A 24,485-nucleotide genomic window follows, 5' to 3' on the forward strand; every position below is an offset into this window, starting at 1 on the left:
AATTTCTATAACAGAAGGTTAACCATTATTAAACAAATAATATAAAATATTTGCATGTCTTTTGCTGACTAACAGAGGAACACCTCTGGAACAGTCTCCTGTTGTGCACTGAAGACATAAAAAACATGACTGCTTCATAACACAAACTGCAATGTCAAATTAAGGCTGAGCAAGTAACATTATTTTTGGTGTTTCCTACCTTTTCCATACTGCACTGTACAGACCTAATATTTTTATTTAACCCGAGTTTATTCCCTGTAATACATGAATAACAAACATACCACCCAAGCCCAAATATTAAGTGTACTAAAAATCACTTCTACTTCATTCAGAAGATGTATAAGTCAAGTATCAGCCCCCAGAAAGAATTTGTTCTGTAAAGATTTATGCCTGAATTTGAGTTAGCATACTTATTGTTTAGAGATAACATATAATCAGGAAATATTTGAATACAGGTGCAGACAGTAACATATCAGTGACACCAGATGAACTTACCTACTGCATTGGCTTTCTGTAGAAAAGTAGATTTGAAAGTCATCAGAGTTGTCAGTAACATAAAGAAAACAGCATCGTTCATCAAACTTGGAAATGCTGTAAAATTCACATTAAGAAAATATTATTTTGGATGTAACTACTAGAAGAAATAGAGCAACAAGGAGTTATATTTTTAGCTATATTTTTTTCAATTATGAGCACATAGCTAACATCTTTTTCACAATTAATTACCTCAGAGAGTCAGTATATAATTATATTTATTTTCCTTTCAACTAGAAGATTGGACTTTATTCACATATTCTATAATCCTATCTCCAGTTTGATAAATGATTAAACTACTGCTTACATTGGTGAAATTTTTCTGTGACAATCCCAAGTGGACATCAGAAAAAAATTTTTCTCTCCAAGAACAATCAGACACTGGACTTGTCTTCCCCCAAGGAAGTGGTGGATTTCCCAACACGGGACATTCTAAGACTCATCTTGACAAGATGTTGGGCCATCTCATCTAAGCCATCTTCCTACATAGAAAGGTTGGACCAGATGATCCTTGAGGTGCCTTCCAACCTGGCATTCCATGATACAATTCTATAATACTTTAACTGTTCTGAGAGTTGTTTATTGTTTGCATCACTTTTCATCTTTATGCAGTTCCGTCAGATTTCTTGGTATAATGACACCTATATGGGAAATGCTTTGACACTAGTCTAGCTAACAGGAAAGCCTTTTGCTTAAGCTTAAAAACTAGTAGTATTATTACTGTTGTGCATTAAATTAATAATTTTTTTTAAAATAAATGCCTCATTTTTTTGTCAAAGTCTCAGATTTTGCTTAGCCTTGTTGAGCCACTTAGTTAAAATGCTTGAAAAGCAGACTATAGTAAAGTTGATGAATGCTGCAAGACCAACTTCCTGTAGCATTGTTATGATCTACGTGGACATTTTTTTTCTGGAAAAAAAAAATAATTCAGAAATACATGAAAATACACTTGCAGCTTGGTTCTGGTATAGCAATTTCAGTGTAGCAAGATGGATTAAACTGACATGAGAACTGAGAGACAAAGGGCAAATCTGTGTGTCTTCCAAGGGCAAATATAGATAGAGAAGGCACAACAATACTGTGTTATAAACAGTGTAATGCATGTGCTATGTAAAGATGAACTGGTTTAGCATCAGTACAGTGTAGGGGAGTTGACAGAGTTCAAGTTAACTGAAACCACCAATATGTTCTTTAATAAACATAATGGAATTTCAAAAGTATAGCAGTTGTAGGTTGCCCCATCCAAAGCAAACATCTAATTCCACCAAGTTTAAAAAGGTTGCCTCTTCAAGCTTTGTAATCTTCAGCAGAGATCAAGAATCAAATCAAATGAATTGCTTGCTGCTATTTAATTAAAGGTCATCTTTCTTAAAGATTAATTTCTCAGCACTGTGTTGACTGAAGGTAATTAATGTTTCAAAAACCTTATGCTGAGTTATACTCAGTCAGCTCCACAGACTTCAGCAATGACAAATTCACATCCACTTGCATTGCATTGAAGTAGTAAGATAAAATATTACACTAAAATAATTTTAACCAAAATATGCTTGTTTTAGAACAAAATACTAAAGTTGTGGTAGAATTTCTGTCCAAATCCACAACTGTAGGATTTCATGCCTATCATCACTTAACTTATTCAGAGAAATATTTTTTCACTGAGCTTATCTGGTCAAGCAAATTACATAAATTCAGAGAATACAAACTTGAAACCTAAATAGTAGATGTTTATGGTCAAAATCATAGCCGAGTAACAGTCTGCTTTGAGAACTACAGAACTCATTATGAACCTGAATTTATCCTTGTACTTGAATCAGAAAGTTTTTCAAGCACTTAAGCTTATGCACACTTGGCCTCAGTCATTTATGTCCCAAAAAGGCAGAATCCACCAATGCAGTGACTCACTAACTCAAAAAAATTAAATCTATCTGTAGAGGCTGCCAGTGTGTCTGTGCCATTCTTGGTCTTTGCCTATTTTATGCAGGCTGTAGCTAAGAACCAGAGTGAGCACACGGAGCATGAGTTGGGCTTTTGCCTTCTTTCGATCTTCTGGTACTCTGCCTCTAACCTTTCTGGTAGCCAAGTAGCTCAACTTCAGATATATAAACTAGATTCTAAATGTAGCAGTGCATTTTGCAGTTGTTAATTTCAAATAATAAATGTGATTTTTTTTCCTATCCTTTTAGGTTTTAAATCAATCCAGTTCCTTCTATAAAGTATTCTCATCTTTTTTCATAGTATTATTTGATGGACAGAACTAGTTCTTCCTAATGTTTTCATTATTCCAGGTATCACAAAATGGAACTACTTTAACCATTTAAAGGCTAAGCCTTTAAAAACTCCACTATCAGTCTCCTTCCAGCTCAAGAATTCTTTGCTGAGCACAAATTATGTCCATGCTTCATTCAACATTTCTCTAATAATCCAAGTTATAGCTAATATGCTTTTTTAACAGAGTACTATCAGAAGCGTTTCTGAATTCCAAACATATAATTGATACCATGGCTTCCTTTTCTTTATGGAAAACAGGTAAAAGGTTCTTTCACTTAAGGAAGGAAGCAAGAAGAGCTAAAGGCTTGCTACCTTCTGCCCTCCATGATTTTAAAGACAGAGATGGCATTATATGTTAAAAAAAAAGTATATAAAGCATATAAAAAAGTATAAAAGTGCATAAAAAGCAGGTACACATTTGGAAACAGAGAAGTTTACCAGAGAATACACACACTCACATACACCCTTTTTGAGAAATGCCCATGCATGGATAGGCAAACTCTTCTGTGTTGATATTTCAGGGCAGGTTGGACAGAGCAAGCTTCAATAACAGCCAATGCAAAGCAAAAATTCAGGACAGAATCCAGATTTCTTATTTAAAGGAAATAAAAAACATAAGCAAAAAAAACCACTTAATTGTTTTCTGACATACAAACCTTATTCCCCTAATAGAAGAAGCTGTAAAATTCCATTCATGAATCTGCTTCTGCAAAGAACAAAGAGCTGTAAACAACCACAGTTTAACCTTGACTATTGAAAACAAAGTACAGTAAGCAAAATAATTTTTTTTCTAACACATCTCTCTCCCTTTCCTCTCAGATTCCTAATAAGTTTGATGCATCGGTAAAGAAGAGCCATAAATTTGTGTTATATTTTTGTAAAAGAAGCCACATTTCCTCGTTTAAAATTAAATTTGAGGAATAAATATTAAAGTACAATTTACCAAGCATCTTATTTTTACTCAATACTTCAATATTTCATATTAAACATGGGACAGACTACACCCTACTCTTCTCTAATCTTGAAGGTAAATTCCATACATCTAGAAAGAGGTGCTGAGCCAACAGCTTTGGCACAGGGAGAACATTGAAGGTAAAAGAGAGGAAGGGCACCCTGTGCCTAGAAACATAGACCTCTATAAATCTCCTGTTAATAGATGGATCTTATTTAGCATCCCCACACGTGTACCAAGAATTTGTTCCATAAAGTAAAGTTGTGTCAGATACTTTTACTCCAAGTAGTGAAGTAGAACAGTGTACTGAAATAGTTCATAGATCGAGGTCTTGCTCTAGAGTGCTTCTTTTCCAACTTTTCCTCTCTACATTTTTAGGCTATTCTCCACCTATTTTTTTCTGATGCTAAGGAGGGGTGAGGATCTACATTGCCAGGTTTCAAGTCTTCCAAAGTGAAATTGGGACTATTTCTCAGTTTTAAGATATTGTCCATAACTGTACCTACTCCTTTCCTTGCCTCGTGTGCCCTATTCAATATTCCAGTAAACCAAATACTTAATCTCTTGACATTTGTTACAGGCTGTCATTTTCTTCAGTTTCAAATCTTTTAACTGTAGAAATTTTTAAATTTCTAAGCATTAAACACAGTACTGTTTTAACTTCAATCTGGAATTGAACTGCATCTTGACAAAACCCACATGAGAAGCATTATAAGCAGAACAAATAACCCTTTGTTCAAATCATAGTTCTAATCATAGCCCCTCCTTTTACTTTATCTGCAAAAAAGTCACCTTTCATAACTACACAAAAAAGATATTGAGGACCAAGCCTCACAGTAATGTAGGAAACCTTAAATGATGGCTAAGTATTTAAAAATCTACATGTGAAAAAGTGATTTTAAGCACAGTGAACCCAAATAAATGAAACACATCAGCTGGTAGTTTTACCATCTCGGTGGGAGACACGTGCCACAAAGAGAGAGATCTCTCATCTGCTTCATTGTTGATTGAAACATATGCAGGCTGGTAGACTTTAGTTGGTTCTATCACCAAAACCTGGAGAGAGAACACCTTTCCTTAACAAACCAGCAGCTCATACATTACAATAGCTTCAGAAAAACTAATGCTCTGACACAGATAATGAATAATCCCAATGTCAGGCCCAACAAATTTCCAGGGGGAGGGAGAAGGGCAAGAGAAGGCAGGAAAAAGCTATATTTCTATGTACAACAAAACAGTACTACCATGATTTTTTTGTAGGACACTTAAAAATAGTTCTTACAATGCTTTTAGGGTTAAATGTTTTTTAAAAAGCAACAATTAGTAGAATACAGCGTTCCAGTTCATGCAATGAAATGGCAAGCAGTTAAGTATATAGGTATTGTATTTAGGATCTTTCAATTCTTGTTATATCCTATCCAGAAACATAAGACATACAAAACTCGTTTGGACATAAAATCTTACTGGAAATCTCAGTCCATTAGTTTTTTCTTTCGTTGCCTCAAAAATTATATCTAGCCAGAAAGTCAATCTTTCTTGTCTAGGAGAATGCTCTATGGTGAGTTTCTTGAAACGTTGAATTAACATCAGATTCTGAACTAATGATTTCAGGTACCTAGAATGTATTGAATTAGGGAGTTAGCAGAGAGGAAACAAAATTTGATCAGATGCTGACAGCACTTAACTTACTTATACGTCAAAAAAATCAGCTGCAAAGCTTAAATGTACTTAGAAAGCCTCCGTAATATAAAAAATTGTGTTGATTTTTACAGATTTCTGGAGAGAATAGCAAGTTTAGTCAAAACCTTAAGTTCACAAGGATTTAATGACCAATGTCTTTGTGTGAACTGGTAGTTATATGGTAATTAGATAGGATATTATGAGCCAGAACATGGTGAGAAAGGGGAGCAGCTATATAACAGTGTAAAGAATGTTTTTACAATCTTTTCCCAATTGTATTACAAGGAGTCCTCACTAATTTCCAAATTCTTTCCTATAAAACATGTGGTTCAATAGGATCTACATCCAACAATGACACATAACTTAGTTTCTTACTTTTTCCCTTCCTTCCCAAAAGAAGCAAACAGAGTATAAAGGTAGAGAGTTGCAAACAACCTCAGATGGGAAAATCCAGTTGAGTTATCTAATTGTCTACAAGATTTTTAAAACTTGTATTGGGTTTTAAAACCCTGTTGTTGGGTACTTGAGCTACAGCCTTCTATCACATACCATACTGGAGGTTTCAGCTTAAAAAGTTTCTCTGCTGCTTGTACTGCTTTACCAACATCATTAGCCAGCATGCTCACACTGAAGAACTGTCCCACATCCCAGTAGCTGTTCATTTTTTCTAGGCTTCCTTTTCTTCCCAACAAACTGTTTAACCGTACACCTGTAAAATTTCAATTAAAAACATATTTTTCTATGAGTAAAACACTAGAAAGTGCTTTTCTGCTGATAAGTCTATCAGTGAAAGACTAATATGACTTGATTAGGTATTACAGATAATAAAGAGAGCCAGTTTTCCTGAGGAAAACAAATATGCACAGCACAGAGGCTGGGTCTGTAAATAACATCCCAAATAGAGTTCAGACAGAGAGAACTCCAACCACACACAGTGGTATCTGCGTGACAGCTTGTGCTGTATGAGCTATCTGCCTCCTGATGCTCAGTGTCAGCTCCACATTTCTGTGTCCTCAAGATCTACATCTGCAGTAAGAGTTCAATGGGTAGAGGCTTACACAAGCCCAGCCCAGAGTAAGGTCAGGGGAATGATTTAAAGCCATCTTTGCACTCTTCTCCTTTAAGGTTCAAGTATGAGTTTCAGACAGGACCTGATTCCAAATATAATTTTCAGCTGTTATCTTCCTACGAAGAGCTGTATATGTTTCTGGCCTATGATATCTTTATAGATGTGGAGTGGTGGGTTTTACTTAGCACCTACATGAAAGATGCAAATCTGGGTAGAAAACTAGTTAATGTCCAGGTAGATCCTTTCAGAGGCTACTTTCTGTGAATCCCTCAGTTCAGGGACAACAGAAACCTTTTGGGTGCCTCCTGGCATCCCTGGGGAGAGCTGGGCCAGACTGTCACTTCCCGTCTCTGTTCCCTGTTGGCTTTGCAATGGGGCAATCTCTGTGGTGCAGTAAAGGCAGTTAACAGATGTGCTGAAGTTGGTCTTTCTGTGCTCCTCTCCCATTTCTGGGACCCCTTAGATGGACCAAATTAGCAGAAATCTGCTCCAAGGCAATAAAGAGAAAAATAGTCCTACAAGATCCCAGTGTTTAGACTGCCATCTAGGACCTGTCAACCAAAAAACCTGAACTGCTTTTTCATCTAGACAACCCATTGCTAAAAACATTTTGTTTCCTTCATAGGGAAAGGGCCAGAAAACTCATCTGTGGATATTTACCTATTTTTCTCAGCTCCATTGAGCTTTCAAACTGTTGTCCTGCAACAAGTAGCAAAACTGCAAGGTTAATTCCAGAATACAGAGTTGACTGGAGTTCAAATCCTCTGCGATACCTGCAGAGAGGAGTCAAGAGCTCACATCTCCCTGTATAAAAGAACTGAAATACTGTAAAATTTTGTTAAGTGTTTTAAGCTATTAATTTACTATAAGGACTATATGTCTAGCTGCTACCAATGACACTCTTTCCAAAAAGCACTTGGAAGAAAATAGCTTTTTGTCTTATGGAGAGAAAGAAAACCTGCTACTCAGTTTTATGTCCCGTTGCCTTGTGTCGCTCAGTTAGAATAAAACCAGTTACTGCAAAACTCTGAAATGCCATAGAACATAATTTTAGCTTATATGAGAGAAGCAATGAAAATATTAGTCTTCAGTGCAAGTTTTACAAAAAGGCTCCAATCCAAGTCTTTTGTTTTAAAGCTTCACATTCACTAAAGGTAATTGAGACACAGTTGACAATGGGTGAATGCATGCCAATAGCTGGTGCTATAAATAAAAAGATCCATATGAAGCCTGAGAGTTCACTACTGCCTATGTTGCACTAACCATGTTGAAGTGATCTGGAGGAAAAAAGAAGACCGAGAGACAAATATTTTCAGTTACAATACAACCCATACATTGCTAATGTTACTGCAGTCAGCAGTAGTTTGTATGATTATACAGCAATACATATATGAACAGTATGTCAGTGAAATCTTGCATGCACATGCATGCCTTACTGTCTTAAGAAGGTTAATAATGCAGTTTATCAATATCTTTATACACAGTAGATAATTGCATTTCTAAGGTGGAAAATATCCTTGCACAAAGGACCAGTGTAATTTGTATGACCACACTTGCACTTCATTTTGACCTTGAAGCTGTATATTTTCTCTACAAAAAGGTAGATGAATGTCCTCCTCAGTAAACTGTATGTATCGTTCCATATTTGTGATGGTCTATAAAGAGAAGCAAGGAAACATATATCTAAAAAACTGGCACTCAGCAAGCCAATTACACAAACAGGACACTTAAAAAAAAAGACAGGACAAATAGAATATTTGGTCTTCTAGTTCTCACAGTCCTGATTTTCCTAAACAAAAGTCTGAAAGAAGTTTTAAGATGAGATTTTTGTATGGGTTTTTTTTTTACCATTCGATGGCATGATCTCGACTATCAGTGTCTTTACAATCAGAATCAAGAAACATATCCTTGTAGATCCTCCCACATAAGCAAAACATATCTGGAGCAGGGTGATCACAAGTCTGCAGAACTTGAAGCATAACTTGCAGTGCCTTCTCTCTGTCACCTGCATTGTTTCTTCTGGAATTAAATACATAAAATAAATAAGTTCAGATCTGAAACAGTAACTGCAAGATGGTGGAATAACATTATCTGCCATCTATTTACAGCACATCTATCATTACTACATACAGACCTGGCTTTATTTACACCAATATATGACTGTTGATTGATAAAAAACAGATGTATTCAGTTATCATGTGACTCTACTTCTAGCTCACACAAGAACTGATTTAAGTCCAGAATCCCAATAGGCAGTACTACAGAAAGGATACTACCAGTTCATTTTACTGCTCCTTGGTTATAGATCAGCTTCCACTGAAATATGTATGTTTCTCATGGTATCACACAAACTAGTCACTCTAAGAATGAAACATAATTTTGAAATAGGCATTTGTCATCAGTGTTCTTCAGCATACAATCTGTTAGTCTCTCCATCTTCAGGATAAGATTCATCCCATCTTAAACACATCTGCATACACATGCAATGAAAATGGCAGAATCATGGAACAGTTTGGGTTGGAAGGGACCTCAAAGATCATCTAGTTTCAACTAGGCAGGGCAGGGACACCTTCCACTTGACCAGGTTGCTCAAAGTCCCATCCAACCTGCCCTTGAACACCACCAGGGAGGGGGCATCCACACCATCCCTGGGCAATCTGAGCCAGTGTCTCACCACCCTCACAGTGAAGAATCTCTCCCTAATGTCTAACTTAGGTCTACCCTCTTCCACTTTAAAACCATTCCCCTTCATCCTGTCGCTACACTTGTAGAAAGTTAATCCTCAGATTTCTTGTAAGCTGCTTTAGATACTGTAAAGCTGCTATAATTTTGTGCTGGGGGCTCCAGAACTTGATACAGTACTCCAGGTGTGAGTCTCACAAGAGCAGAACAGAGGGGGAGAAAAACCTCCCTCAAGCTGCTGGCCATGCTTCTTTTGATGCAGCACAGGACGGCTTTCTGGGCTGCAAATGGACATTGTGGGCTCACGTTGAACCCTTCCTCGGAGCTGTTCTCAATCCAATCTCCATCCAACCTATATTTGTGCCTGGGATTGCCCTAACACAGTTGAAGGACCTTGCACTTGGCCTTGCTGAACTTCACAGGGTTGGCACAGGACCACTTCTCAAGCCTCTCAAGGTCCCTCTGGATGGTCTCCTGTCAACTACACCACACAGCTTGGTCTTGTCAGCAAACTGAGGGTGCATGCAAATCCACTGCCCACGTCTCCAACAAAGATGTTCAACAGCAATGCCCTGGTACCACCCCCTTGTCACTGGTGCCCATTTGAACATCAAGCTATCTGTCAGATGCATATCTTTCCAATTTAGAGATCAGGATGTCATGCAGGACTGCTCTGAATGATTTGCATAAATCCAGGTAGATTACATCAATTGCTCTTCCCTTGTCTGCTCTATGCTGTGACCTCGTTGTAAAAGGCAATCAAATTTGTCAGACACTACTTGCCCTTAGTGAAGCCAAGTTGGTTGCCACCATCCACCTCCTCGTTTTCTATGTGCCTTAGCAGAGTGAGGATCTGCTCCATGATTTTGCCAGGCACAGAGGTGAGACTGTCTGGCCTGTAGTTCCCAGTTATGTGTTACTCTTCATGGTTTGTCTGGGTTTGGGGGAAGCAGTTTTAAAAGTCAATAACCACAATTTAAAGATTCTTTCAAAATTCAGTTGCACCTTTACATGATGTAGTTCAGTGGCAAATGTACTAGGAAAAAAAGCATACTATTACAATTTATTCAGAAACTATGTTAAAACAAAGCTCATGTCTTGGACAGAGAGTAAATATTAAAATCATCATGATGTCTTTTTACAAATACCAGACATGCCAAGCTTCAGTACTGTGTGCAGTTTCAGGGTACATTTGAAGAAGAAACTAAACTACTAGAATTAAGAAAAAAAAATAATCAAAGGGAGAGAAGAAAGATCAATGTCATGGAACAGTTTCTGTGTGAGGAATGCTTCAATAAACCTTATAAGGCTTTTGAGACACAACTGGCTATTTAAGGTTTTTCTCTGAAAAGAAAAATATGTTGTCAGGCACAACACCTTTATAGCTTCTAATTGCTTCCTCTAAATTAGTATATATGTTCAGCTGCTCATTTAGTTTTGCCTGATAGTTTGCATCCTCCATAAGCTGCTGATTCACTTGCCAATTTGCTCATTGCAGCATTGCCACAGGATTTATCTGTGTACTTAATCTACCATGTTCCTTTAATCACAGAAGCAGTTTTCTCACTTCCCTGTCTATACAAGCCTCTTTTATCTGTTTCCTTGTCCTTTCCAGATACCAACTAATTCCTTTACCTCTCTGAAGCACTCTACAGGGCTACACACCTGCTAAAAACAGCTTAGCGCATAATAAAAAAAAAATCTTTAAGTATGTACATACAAATACATAGACTGAACAAGCAGAACTGAGGCATGGCCAAGCTAGGATGCAACTTCAGTTTTGTATCATATGTTCTAACTTGCTGGTCTTGATGCCATCTCAATGTCATATTTTGTCTTAACCCAGGATTGGAGTCAGACACTCTTATTCATTAAGAGAGGTATTCGACTAAAATCACTTCACTCTAAAGATAAGGGACAACTTGTCAAACAAAGCAATATCACTTCTTCCAAAAACACAGTAAAATTTAAAACTTTATTACTAAGTTATGACGGGATTTTTTCCCTTTCTACCCACCCCATCCCCATTTCTCCACGCTCTCTTCTCCCTCTCCAAAAGAAGCTGCTGTCCCACAACTTGGCAGCTTCAGTCACCAGAATTGTAGCTTGGATTTAGAAGTCCAAAGGTACTCTTTGCTGCTGCGACATCCTTGCTTGTTTCCATGGGGGAACCAAGCAGTAAGTCCTAGAGAATATATGCATGGTCTTTTATCATACACACAACATCCTTAGCTACATATAGTTAAGGGATCTGAGACATTCTTAGATTAAAAATTCATAAACTGCTAAGGGTACCAGAAACACTTTCTCCACAGATCAGTCCCCATCCACCACCTGCAGTTTCCTAGGATTCTCCTGCTCCAAAGTGCAAGAACAATTTGTAGAGGTTTGCTTCAGTTTGTCCAAATTTTCTCTGAGTTTGTGCTAATGGAGAGAAGTTACAAAAACAGCAGTGAATCATCATTTGCTGAAAGCACTCTCTCTTTACATATCTATCCTCCCTTTCCCTTCCCAAATTTACTTGACAAACACAAAATTTACCATTGCTGTCTCCGGAATTCCCTGAGCCACAAGTTGGTAGAAGCAGTCAGAATATTTAGGACAATTTACCACTATACTCTTTCACAGGTGTCTGCTATTCACCACTGTCAAAGACAGGAATCCAGGGTAGAAGAAACTGTGCCTTAAGCCAATATGGCCATCCTTAAGATGCTTGTCTTTCCTCATCCTCAAACACTGACAGCCTGGAAAAACACAGCCTTATAGAAAAAAAATAATAATAATTTTTAATTTTTTTTCTTCCTTTTTTGATTTCATGGCTTCCTTCTTCCCCCTTGAAGTCTCTTCTCCAAAATATCTCTACCACCGTTACTATACTGAGTCCTAGTTTTAACTCTCCCTAAAATTCTTCCTCCTTCATAGGCTGATTTTACCAGCTTTAAAACTTTGGCATGGTTAAGGAACCAGAACTATGCTTAGTGAAACAAGACTATGTCCAACAAAGTCAAGAGGAAGAGCATAGTTTTCAATGGGACAAGAATTATCTCACTCTGTAGATAACAGCTGCTTTTTTTTTCCACATCTTTTCCTATATGGCTTATTTTCATCTGTCTTGCTGCAGAAGACTATGTAATACAGAAAACCATATGCCAGGGAAAAGTAATTTGCTGAAGGGAATCCACTTGGTTTCTTCTATATGTCATGTTGACTTATTGACTTGATCTCTTATTAATGCTTCTATAAGTAGATTTCTTGAAGAGCAATCTCCATGGGAATAAATCAAACCATACCAAAAATCAATCCTGAAAATGTTTCCTGTATAAAAGTACATTCAAAGAGTAAACTGTTTTCTCTATTCCTATATGAATCTTGTTTTTCTTTGAATTCTAGCCTTGAAGCAGCTATCAACCAATGGGGGTTGGACTCAATGATCTCTTGAGGTCCCTTCCAATCCCTAACACTGTGAATAGTTTACTGCATGTTACGACTAAAAAAAGCCCTGATCTCACTGTCACATTGCAGAGGAAATGTCAGTGAGACAACTTAGTTAGTGCAATAAAATAACTGGGCATCATATGCAATATTGTGGTCATTTATTAGCTACATTATTATGTACGATACCTTTTTTTACAGCAATGACATATCAATAATGAAATGTATATCTTTAATTTTCATGCATAAAAATTGGACACTGTTAAAGGATGCCTTAATGACGCTACAGTAGATGATCTGAACTGCTACTAATTGTACAGAAATCTACAGCAAAAAAATATTTTTTTTAATTACTAAGGAACACAACTAATTTGAAGTGGAGTTATTACATTTGCTTAAAACATTAAATGAATTTGTGAGTTAAGACACAATTCATGGAGGATGCAATTTGATTGTAGAACCTACAATATCTAAAACAATGAATGAGGAAAACAAGACCATAAATTAGTCTTTGAGATTGGAACTAAATTTGCAAGTCTGAAATTGTACATGACAGTAAGAAAAACAAGCTTTCCCCTATCCCCTTCCCCCTCTCCCCCTTTTACATACACTTCAGGTGCTTCATTCCAGCCACTCATCAAAAATGAGGTGGGTTTTTTATGTGCTTTTTACTAAATCTGGGTAATCACAGAATGGAACATTTTAAATAACCCAGTGTTTTACAAAGGGAATAATTTCCTATGGCTCCTATTATTCACAATTACTAGTGATTTTCTACTTGCACCCTGTCATGCTCTTCACTTGCTAATTGTCTTTTTTATTACTGTACTGGAATATGGTGCTTGTTAAAACACAGCATGCTGAGTTAAATAACAGCAACTGCAGATGCCCTTGTCTTTAATATAAATGAAGATAGAATTGCCTTAGAAAGGGACTAAAGTCTTCATAGCTTTGGCCTCATGCTGGAGCTGGGTTTGGTTTTAAAATGTACTCTGTTTTAAACAGAATTTGGCATACGTTTTGGCCCCTTTGGAAGCTTCCAGAACTTTGTAACTCCAGTCCTGGTAAACAAGGCCAGATGGAAAATACCCAAGAATAAGCGTATTGCAAATCATGAACAATTTTCCAATGAAGTGCTAAGTTAGTGAAGTAGATCCTAAAGCAAGCAGACAGCTGACAAGAACACTTAACATGAAGTTCAACAAGGCCAAGTGCAAGGTTCTGCACCTGGGCTGAGGCAATCCCATGCACACATACAGGTTGAGAGGAGAAAGAATTTTGGACAGCCCTGAGAAGAAGGACTTGGGGATGATGGTGCACCAGAAGCTTAACATGTGCCCTCAATGTGTGCTTGCAGCCCAGAAAGCCAACTGGGTCCTGGGCTGCATCAAAAGAAGCACAGACAGACAGTCAAGAGAGGTGATTCTCCCCTCCCACTCTGCTCCTGTGAGAACACACCTGGAGTTCAATGTCCAAGGACATAGAGCTCCTTGAGTGTGTCCAGGGGAGAGACACTAAAATGATGGAGCACCTCCCCTATGAAGACAGGCTGAGGAAGCTGAGGTTGTTCAGCCTGGAGAAGAAGAGGCTTTGAGGTGACCTTATAGAGGCTTTCCAATACTAGAGTGGGGTCTAAAAGAAAGCTGTGGTAGGACTGAGTTTATCTGTGTAGTGAGAGGACAGGGGCAATGGTTTAGAACTTGAAGAGGTGAGATTTAGATTAGATATTAGGAGGAAATTCTTTACTATGAGAATGGTAAGGCAATGGAACAGGTTTCCCAGAGAAGTTGTTGACACATCATCTCTGGAAGCCTTCAAGGACAGGTTGGATGGGGCCTTGAGCAACCTGATCTAGGGGAAGGAGTCTCTGACCATGATGGAGGGGTTGGAAGTAGATGGTCTTTAAGGTCCCTTTCAACCCAAACCATTCTGCGATTCTATATACATAGAAAAGCAACAGGAAACAATGCAGAACAAACTAGCATCTTTTTGTATTACTCTTAACCTGATTATAAGCATGTAAAATTCACAGAAATGCATTGCAAAACGTTCCTGTCCCACTTGCTTTGATCATGATTTGTACTGCTCACGTGGGTTGCTCAATGCTTTTCCACAATTTTAGGCAATATAAAGCACAATAGTGAATGTTTAATTTTATTCTAAAATTATTAAATAAGGTCCTATGAACCTTTAGAAAATGTAATATTGGTTATTGCTACCTGGTGGAAAACAATAATAATTTTGAAAGCAGATGTTAAAGGTTTATTTTTTTTTTAGTGTTTTGTGGTTTTTCCATATGGATCAAAAATTTAACTGTTGCTTGCAATTAATCCTCATGATGCTTTAAAAAATTGAAATACTGTTATTACAGAAACAAAAGGCATGAACATATGCATATATAATGCATTAATAAAGCACATTAAATCACTTTATGAGCTCATCTGGCAAGCGCTAGGTTCTAAAGCCATCACTATTAACCTAATTCACTCCCACAAACTGTAGCTGTAAGTCACATAGGAAAAAAAGTAACAGTGATAAACAAACCATAGCACAACACATAGAAACACTCTTTTTAAAAAGTGCTAAACTCTCAAAATTTCAGAAGAAACAGAGATTCAAGTCATCATTACAATGTAAATTCAGGCCCCATGTGTGTACTAGCCAATATAAAATTAAACTGTGGGATCAAGGCAGGGTTTTGGTTTCTTTATTTTTTTTTTCTTTTTGTTTAAATGAAACATGACCACTGAGAATCTCACTAAGAGACAATTTTACTGTGAGGTTCTGCCATGGACTTGCATTCAGTATTGGTTTTGAGGCCCTCAACTTGGGAGTTGGGATGCAGGTAGAGGAGCTGCAGGAGAAAGAACAAGCATACACCTGAAGCAGCTGGAGGCCATTCTGCATGACTATGTTTTATGTGGGCCCCTTCACCCAAAGACTTGCTACACAAATCTGCTGCCCTAATTTTATTGGAACACTAGCCTGAGAACCTGAAGGCTAATTAATAAGGGTGGATTTACATTTATTGAAGACAATAGGATTTAAAAATACATTTCATGATACTTTATACTGCAAAAGAAAAATTGTAGACAGCTCAAGCCAAGAACTTTTCATTACCGGCCTCCATGTATCTGTGTGTTACTTCCACATCTGTAAATGTAAGTAAACACCAATGTTCTATTTCTCCATGATATAGTGATGAATTACTCAAGTATCACAACAATAAACATGACAGGACCCATAAGGAACTAATGATACTTCATGGGTGGGGCAGAGGACTGTGCCATATAATAGATGATATTTATCATACAGCACTTGCCTCTTTAACAAGCAGATCAACACAAAATGTAATATAGCGACCAGCTCACCTCCAACTGTTCCACACTGCACCACACCAGGGGCAAAGCTCTCGAAAAAAAAACCAAACCAAACCAAAACCCACGCAACCAATCAAACAAAAAAAGAGCCTTCAATTTGACATACATTTTAAATGCTGGAAATAAAAATTAGTCTTAATTCAGAAATTTCTTTGCTTTCAAGAATCTGGAGCTATGAGAAAAATCTTTCATGACAGCTCCCATATCTCATCTGCTTACTCAGTGTTTGCCTCCCAGGCTAGGTATATCCATGGAGTGCCAAAGCAAACAGCCATCTACCTCTGAAACACACAGCGCTTAATTACACAGCATCTTCATACCAATGTTGTGAATACAAATACTGAAAACATTCAATGTTGCACTTTTAGGCTGGACTTATACCTAAAGATTTGTTCCATCCTATGCCTAAATTTAAGATAAGAGCATGCCTAAATCTCAGCTGGGAGGCAACAAGAAAAATCTTAAACCAGTCCACATCTGTATGAAAGACAGCACACCCTGCTCCACTTGGTTGTGGAGTCAAAATTAATTAACTCAAGGTACTGGCAGAGGAATGGCCTTTTGCTCCCTAGGGCTTGTAAACAAGGAGCCAGGAGGGTGACCTATTTAGGCAGCCAAGGCTTGGAAACAAGCACAAGCCTGTCATTGCAAGCATTCATGATTAGCCTCTCTTATCAAAAGTAAGACATGACAAATCTTAGATTCCCGCAATGGTCTGCTTTGAAATGCTAACCTGGCAAGAAGACAAAGATCTAGGAGAGGGCCTGTGCTTACAAACCCGCTCTGTCAATCAGGGTGCCAGAAATTAGCATGAAAACGTCTGCCTCCCCCACGCATCACAGAATAGTAAGGGGTTGGAAGGGACCTCTAGGGATCACCTAGTCCACCCCCCTCTGGTAGAGAAGGATCTCCTAGAGCTATTTGAGAGGAAATATGATCATAGCAAGTACTTCAGCACATTTGTGCACAGTTCACACTCCTGCTAAGTTCTTTGCAGGCAGGCCTAGGATTGTTTTGCTTACAACCCAAGCCAGATCAGGGCTGGGCTGGCTCTGAACCAGAATACATGCAGCTAAACTGGCACAGTGCTGAGTCGAAAGCAAAACATCCCTGTCCTTTCCCTTAGCACCACTTGTTAACTTGGACCCCAAACTGCACACAACTGAACTGGAGTTCAGATTGGGCTTACACCCACCTGATGTAGCAGCAAAGACCCAAAGAAGCAATTATCCACCACTTGCCTGCCACATCACCAACTCTGTGCAGCACTAGAGCTAAGACTGCCTTGAAAATGCTAACTGAAATTAATTGCCCACAGAATCCAGTTACAGCATCCAAGAGCAAATAAATTACTTTCTCTGTCGATTACAATGACAGTTCTGCTACACTTCCATAATGATATTAAGCAAACATTAACTTCTGTAGGGTCAGACATTCTTACAGCTGCTAATTCTGTTTTTCTTAGGATGTATTTTGTTTCTGGTGGACTCAATCATTTGTACTGAGCAACATTAATGCTGTTCTTTAAGCCAAAAATCATAGAATATTAAGTGAAAACATTGTCCTTTATTTTTATAAATAGATCTTATAGAACTTGCTAAAAGGACTTTAATTTCAAACAGATTAAATGAGTAATTCCAAAACTGCAGATGCTAAAAGCAACACTTCAGGGGTCATTTTGAACTACGTGAAAATTATGAAAATGTCCAAATATTAACTTTGGACTTTTGCCCATACTTTTGTTTCAAGATGGCAAAAACTTCTCTAGAAGTTAAACTCTGCATTCTTGCTGTTGTAAAACTGGTCATTTATTTCTGAAAAAAAATTTCTGTAGAATTATTAATTTTTTCCCCAGAAGAACACAAAAAGAGTTATACTGGTTAAGGCTAGTGACTGATTTAATAGAGCTTACTGATGGGGAGAGTGAGTCCATGAGCAATTAATTCTGTCTTGTGTTACAAGGGCACTGTTGACACTGCCAAAACAAAAGATTTAATGGCATGAAGCTCACATGATACTCAAAATACAAAGAACTTGAAGTTAATGAGTAAAGCACAGTTTGCCAATTATACACACATAAATTAAAAATTTTAAAAAACTGATCAAATCAGGGTTCTTTCCTAAGGATGGGAAAGCATTTTTCATGCTGGCAAATTGAGTCAAATTCCAGAAATAATTAAAAGTTGGATAAACTTCTGAAAAAATGGAGCTAAATCCTTTTTGTTAAAGCTACTTTTCAAGACATCAGTACAATATCTTAAGAAGACTTGAATTTCAGAAGCTTTATAAGATCAAGTCTGCCATTTTTAGGATTTGAAGGAGAAAAGGTGGAAAACTATACCACTGAATAATAACAGTAATAGCTATACAGCCAAGAGCATTTACAGAATTTACATAATCACAAGAAATGTCAGATTACTTGTAGACACTTCAAAATACTATTTTTTGTTGTACATTAAAAATTTCTTACCAAAAATTCGTTTTTTCCTTTTTTTTTTTTTTTTTTTTAAGGCAGCCTAATGAAAAAATTTTCTTCCATTAGGTGTGATAAATACCAAAGCAAATTGTAAGTTATGTAAATGGATTCTCTCTGCCTTAATGTATTCAGGTCAAAATGTTCTGAAAGATACACTGAAGCAAAATAGGTCAACAGACTCAGTAGATGGTTAATCATCTAAGATTTAATGGTCTATGGTATCAGGAGTGGATAATCAAGATACTCAGTGTTCATTTCCAGTCTAAAGAAACCCCACACCTTTATAAACTGAATTATATGTAGGAACTATAGTGACATATTTGGTATCAAGAACTAACTATTAATCAATAATCTTCTTACTAAAAAGGCTTTGTCATCATCTAAATTTAGATTAAAGATCCAAACATGGGTCTCGATATCTCTGTGAGAGATTTGAGCATTGTCTGACAGCTGATGCATTCCTTTTCAAAGAGGTAGTTCTCATTATAATCAATTCACTTCTCAGAACATATTTTTTTTCTTTTTTAATTTAAAAAAGGCACTTTCAATAGGTTTAATTCCACCCTTTAAAAAGATCTCGATAGGTATCTGGCATAAAAGCATGGGCATTAGAATTATGCACAGTATAAGTCACACCTCTGATGAATACTTCACATACTCTGCATCACTCCTAGTACACTATTTCAAAGATCACTTTAAGCTACTTGCCACTGCATCACTCAGAAGATCACAGCCTATTAACAAACCACCATGGCTTCACAAAAGGCAAATTGTGCCTGACAAATCTGGTGGCCTTTTACTATGAGGTTACAGGAACAAGGGGAGTGCAACTGATGTCATCTGAATTGTGCAAGGCATTTGGCACTGTCCTGCAAGACATCCTGGTCTCTAAATTGGTAAGATATGGATTTGATGAAAAGACCACTCGGTGGATAAGGATGATCACAAAAAGTAGTGGTCAACAGGCTGATGACCAGATGGAGACCAGTGATGAGTGGTGTTCCTCAAGGGTCAGTAATGGAAACAGTGCTGTTTAACATTTTTGTTGGAGACATGGGCAGTGCATTAGCATGAACCCTCAGCAAGTTTGTGGTGACTGTCACCAAGCTGTGTGGTGTAGTCAACATACTGGAGAGAAGGGAGACCATCCAGAGGGACCTTGAGAGGATTGAGAGGTGGTCCTGTGCCAATATCATGAATTAAACAAGGCCAAGTGCAAGGTCCTTCACCTGTGTTGGGGTAATCCCATGCACACATACATGCTGAGAAGATAGTGGATTGAGAACAGCCCTGAGGGGTGCTTTTTTATAAGAAACTCATCATGAGCCAGCAATGCGCACCTGCAGCCCGGAAAGCCAACTGTATCCTGGGGAACATCAAAAGAAGCACAGCCAGAAGGTTGAGAGAGGTGATTATCCTCCTCTACTCCATTTTCATGAGACCCCACTGGTAGTACTATGTCAAGGTCTGAAGTCCCTTCACAGGGGAACACAAAAGAAGGACATGGAGCTGTTGAAGCAAGTGCAGAGGAGGCCATGAAGATGGTAAAGGGGCTGGTGCACCTCTGCTATAAGGATGGACTGAGAAAGCTGGGGTTGTTCATCCTGAAGAATAGAAGGATCTGGGGAAACCTTATAGCAGCCTTTCAGTACCTGAAGGGACTACAGGAAAGCTGGGGAGGGACTTTTACAAGGTTGCTTAGGGATAGGACAAGAGGTAATGGTTTCAAGCCACCAAAGATGGCAGATTTAGCTTAGACATTAGGCAGAAATTATTTAGGGTGGTGAGACACTGGGATGGGTTTCCCAAGGAAGCTGTGGATACCTCATCTCTGGAAGAGTTCAAGACCAGCTTGGAAGGAGCTTTGAGTAACTCCTCCTCTAGTGGTAGGTGTCCCTGCCCATGCAGGAGGGTTGAAAATAGAGGATCTTTAAAGTCCCTTCCTACCCAAACCTTTCTGTGATTCTGTGATGATTCTTTTCAAAAATCACCGTTTTCTTTGAACTTTCCTGTTGGCATGTACCGCCTTCTTTGCCCATAGGTGTATGATGTTGCACTTAGTTGACTGAGAATGACTTATTTTTTTTAGAGCATACAGTTTATAAAATGCTGTGACAAGATTATTCTTTGACACAGAACTGATGCAGTGATAACCAATATTTTTCTAAGAAATCATTTTGCATTTCTAAGTCTGTCAAAACTGTCAAATGGCAGTAGGCTTATTACTGCTTTCCACAAAATGCCATAGGAACAGCTTTTCAAGCTGCATTATTATGTTCTTAATGCTAATGATGTATGCCATCCTGATACTGCCCACTGCTAATTTTTAGTTAAGACTGCAGGTCACAGAAGCACAAAAAGTTAGGGGTTGGAAGGGACCTCAAAAGATCACCGAGTCCAACCCCCCTGCCAGAGCAGGGTCACCTACAGGAGGTCACATAGGAACACGTCCAGGTGGGTTTTGAATGTCTCCAGAGAAGGAGACTCCACAACCTCCCTGGGCAGCCTGGTCCAGTGCTCTGTCACCCTCACAGTAAACATTTTTTTCCTTGTGTTTATATGGAACCTCCTATGCTCAAGTTTATATCTGTTGCCTCTTGTCCTATCACTGGGCATAACTGAGAAGAGACTGGCACCATCCTCCTGGCACTTGTCATTTATGAATATATAAGTATTTATGAGGTCACTCCTCATTCTCCAAGCTGAAGAGACCCAGCTCCCTCAGCCTTTCCTCATAAGGGAGATGATGTTCCACTCCCTTCATCATCTTGCAGACTCTGCTCTGGACTCTTTCAAGCAGTTCCCTGTCCTTTCTGAACTGAGGGGCCCAGAACTGCACACAATATTCCAGATGTGGCCTCACCAGGGCGGAGTAGAGGGAGGAGAACCTCACTCGACCTACCAGCTACCCCTCTCCTAATGCACCCCAGGATGCCATTGGCCTTCTTGGCCACACATTGTTGGCTCATGGTCATCCTTCCATCTACTAGCACCCCCAGGTCCCTTTCTCCTTCACTGCTCTCCAAGAACTTACTCTCCATCCTGTACTGGTTCTTGGGGTTGTTCCTACCCAGATGGAAGACTCTACAATTGCCCTTGTTGTAATTCATTAAATTTTTCCCTGCCCAGCTCCCTAGCCTGCCTAAGTCCCTCTGAATGGCAGCACAGCCTCCTGGGGTGTCAGCTACTCCTCCCAGCTTTGTGTCATCAGCAAACTTGCTGAGAAGACACTCTGTCCCACCATCAAGATTGTTGATAAAGATGCTGAACAGGACTGGACCCAGCACTGATCAGTGGGGGACTCCACCAGTCACAGGTCTCCCCCTGGACTCTGCACCACTGCTCACCACTCTTTGGGTTCTATTGCGTAGCCATTTCTTAATCCATCTCACTGCAGGTTCTTCTATTCCACATTTTGTGAGCTTGCTCACAAGGATGTTCTGGGAAGCTGTCAAAAGCCTTGCTAAGGTCAAGGTAGACTACATCCACTGATCTCCCTGCATCTACCCATTCAGTCATAGTATCATAGAAGGCTATCAGATTAGTCAAGCATGATTTTACCTTTGTAAATGCATGCTGACTACTCTTGATAACATTGTTGTCTTCATGTGCTTAGAGATGACCTCCAAAATGAGCCACTCCATCATTTTTCCAGGGATAGAGGTGACACAGTTTTAAATAGTGTGTGGATTGCATCTAGCCAGTAACTTTGATTATTACATGTTATTTCATCTGTATAAAATTTATTTCTACAATACAATTGTAATATGGCTTTTTAAGAAATAACTATTATACAAAGATACTACCAAAATCTATAGCTAACTAGAAGAGGTCAAGAATATTTCTGTGCTTCCTATTCCAGCTTCATGCCTGTACATCCAGATCATCTGTCAGACTTTCAAGGAAGCTGTCATGAATGTGTATTCATGGATCAAGCAATGCTTGTTACCTATTACTTCAATAAATCACCCATCACTCTGTTTTCAAAATGTTCAGAATAATCAGTGACTCAGAATAAACAATCTCAGCCTGACCAAGAACCCATTAGTATAATCAGAATCTTTCACAATTACTCAGGTGGCCTTTGGAACAGATCCACATTTGTCAGGCTGTTGACAAAATGCTGGGATTTGGAAACAAGCATTTTAAATGTTACAAGCTGTCTTGGTGGTGTACAGGAAGTATGGGATTAAGGAAAAATGACCAGTAAATACCAGTCTGTGCAGAAAGGGAAAAGAATCTGATATTTTCTGCACTATAAATTTATATATAAGACCATATGGAACAGCAATAAAATGAAAAAATCTCCATCAATCATCCTTACCGATTCAACGCAAAAGCATAATGAAATTTAATGTTGTGTTGATCAGCCAGATCACAGGTAGGAAGCATTTCAAGTGTTTCTACCAGCTTCACCATAGCATCATAGTCCTGGTATGAATTAAGAAGAAAAAAAGAAAGAAGATAAAAGAACCAAGGCAGATGAAAGCATCACTAGACTAAAATGGATCATGACTACTAGACAGTATCTCAGCTGACTTTTCCTAGAGGAATCAGTGAAACAGCCACAAACACTGTGTAAGGATTTAAACAGGGATCTTGTCTATCCATGTCAGTACTTGGCACTTCCTCACCTCAACTCTACTTCCCAAATGACTGAATTACTCTGGACAGTTTGAGTGACCACACCCCAGCTCAGGAAGGAGAGGTGATAGGTTTTTTTGAGTGGTAGTTCTCAACTTGAGCACCTCTGTTTAATATTATGGCCACAACAACTCCATTTTATCAGTTTCTAAATATATTTGACTAATATAAATAATAAATATATATTGTCAGGAGAGGGAAAAGTGGATGTATTGCTCAGTAGGAGATTTTTTTTTTTAAAGGAGGTTAAAAATTACTAAAAATAAAAGAAGAGATCTGAGGAAGTTTCCTAATCTGTGTCTCTTATTCACAGACAAAATAAATAAGAGTATTAAGCTCCTAAAGTTTCCCAACAGACTGTTAAATAATGCAATAATTTACTGTCACCTTTGGATCACTGTTTAACAACCAATAAAGTATAGAAGAACAGGAGCCAAAATCTCATGGTAAAATAGTCTTCCTTAGTCTTTAGGAACATACCTGAATATCTCTGTAAGAAAGAAGCAGGTTTATGACTATGTCAGAAGTCAGCACTTCAGTATTATCCATTCGAAGCTTAATCCTGGCCAGCTCTTTAGCCAGTTCATCTCCTTGATACTTCTCTCTAGCTTTTCTAATATCATTTAGCAGTGTTTCTTTGTAGTAGGCACTAAAAAAATATAAAAGATGGACATGTGGGAAGAAGACTGTTAGATATTTCTTATAAAACAGTACATACTTAGTTATATACATGGGAGAAGTGGTGCCGAGAGTATCATTTCAAAGTGACACAAACACTCAGTACTACCAAAATATAATACTACCAGGATGAACTGTGCTACCAGTTTCATGAGTGTGCACTGCCAAACATAGCTCTCCTGTATGATGATCAACTTTACTGAGTTTCTGCCATTCCTCTTGTTCCTTTCCTCAAAGTGGGCCTTGTGTTGCCTGCATGTAGCCTTTCCTCTAGCACTGCTTTGGAGAAGCAGCAGGGATCTTGTGCTTCTTCAAGCATCCCAGTGACCATTCAGCAAGGAGCCAGAAAACAGCAGACCTGCCATGGATGGAGGTGTAAGGGACAAGGGTCATCTATGGGATCTTAAGAGTAGGACCAGGTGAAAAAAGGCTTTTTTTTTAGGTGAGCCTTTCACTGGAGAAAGAAAAAGCAATCTGAGGGCTCTCAGTGCTACTTCATGCTTCAGACACTGTGAAAAAAAAAACAGCCTGGAAGCCCAGTCTCTCCTGGTGTCTTCCAGAAATACAAACAAAATCAGACTATCTGTAGAGTATAAGGTGACTAATCAAGAAAGAGATATTTCCATCTCCAGCCCCAATCCTCAAAACTCCAACAGTCCGTTGTAGAAGTGCCTGAACAGTACCATGTTT

The 24,485-nt window shown here is 38.4% G+C and overlaps 1 protein-coding gene across 8 annotated transcripts in view; it reads right to left on the reverse strand.

Moving 5' to 3' along the window:
* MAP3K15 (mitogen-activated protein kinase kinase kinase 15) overlaps positions 1–24,485 on the reverse strand; it is an 83,126-nt gene that overhangs the window by 24,351 nt on the left and 34,290 nt on the right. For all 8 annotated transcript variants that reach the window (XM_071749336.1, XM_071749328.1, XM_071749319.1 and 5 more), the window contains 9 exons: positions 23,598–23,766; positions 22,798–22,904; positions 8,352–8,522; positions 7,164–7,276; positions 5,984–6,143; positions 5,219–5,369; positions 4,703–4,810; positions 3,459–3,508; positions 496–591 (listed from right to left, as the gene is read on the reverse strand). In XM_071749336.1, coding sequence (XP_071605437.1) covers positions 496–591; positions 3,459–3,508; positions 4,703–4,810; positions 5,219–5,369; positions 5,984–6,143; positions 7,164–7,276; positions 8,352–8,522; positions 22,798–22,904; positions 23,598–23,766 — 1,125 coding nt within the window. The remainder of the gene's footprint in view (positions 1–495; positions 592–3,458; positions 3,509–4,702; positions 4,811–5,218; positions 5,370–5,983; positions 6,144–7,163; positions 7,277–8,351; positions 8,523–22,797; positions 22,905–23,597; positions 23,767–24,485) is intronic.

Source organism: Heliangelus exortis, chromosome 1 (assembly GCF_036169615.1).
Source record: "Heliangelus exortis chromosome 1, bHelExo1.hap1, whole genome shotgun sequence".
Taxonomy (NCBI): Eukaryota; Metazoa; Chordata; class Aves; order Apodiformes; family Trochilidae; genus Heliangelus; species Heliangelus exortis.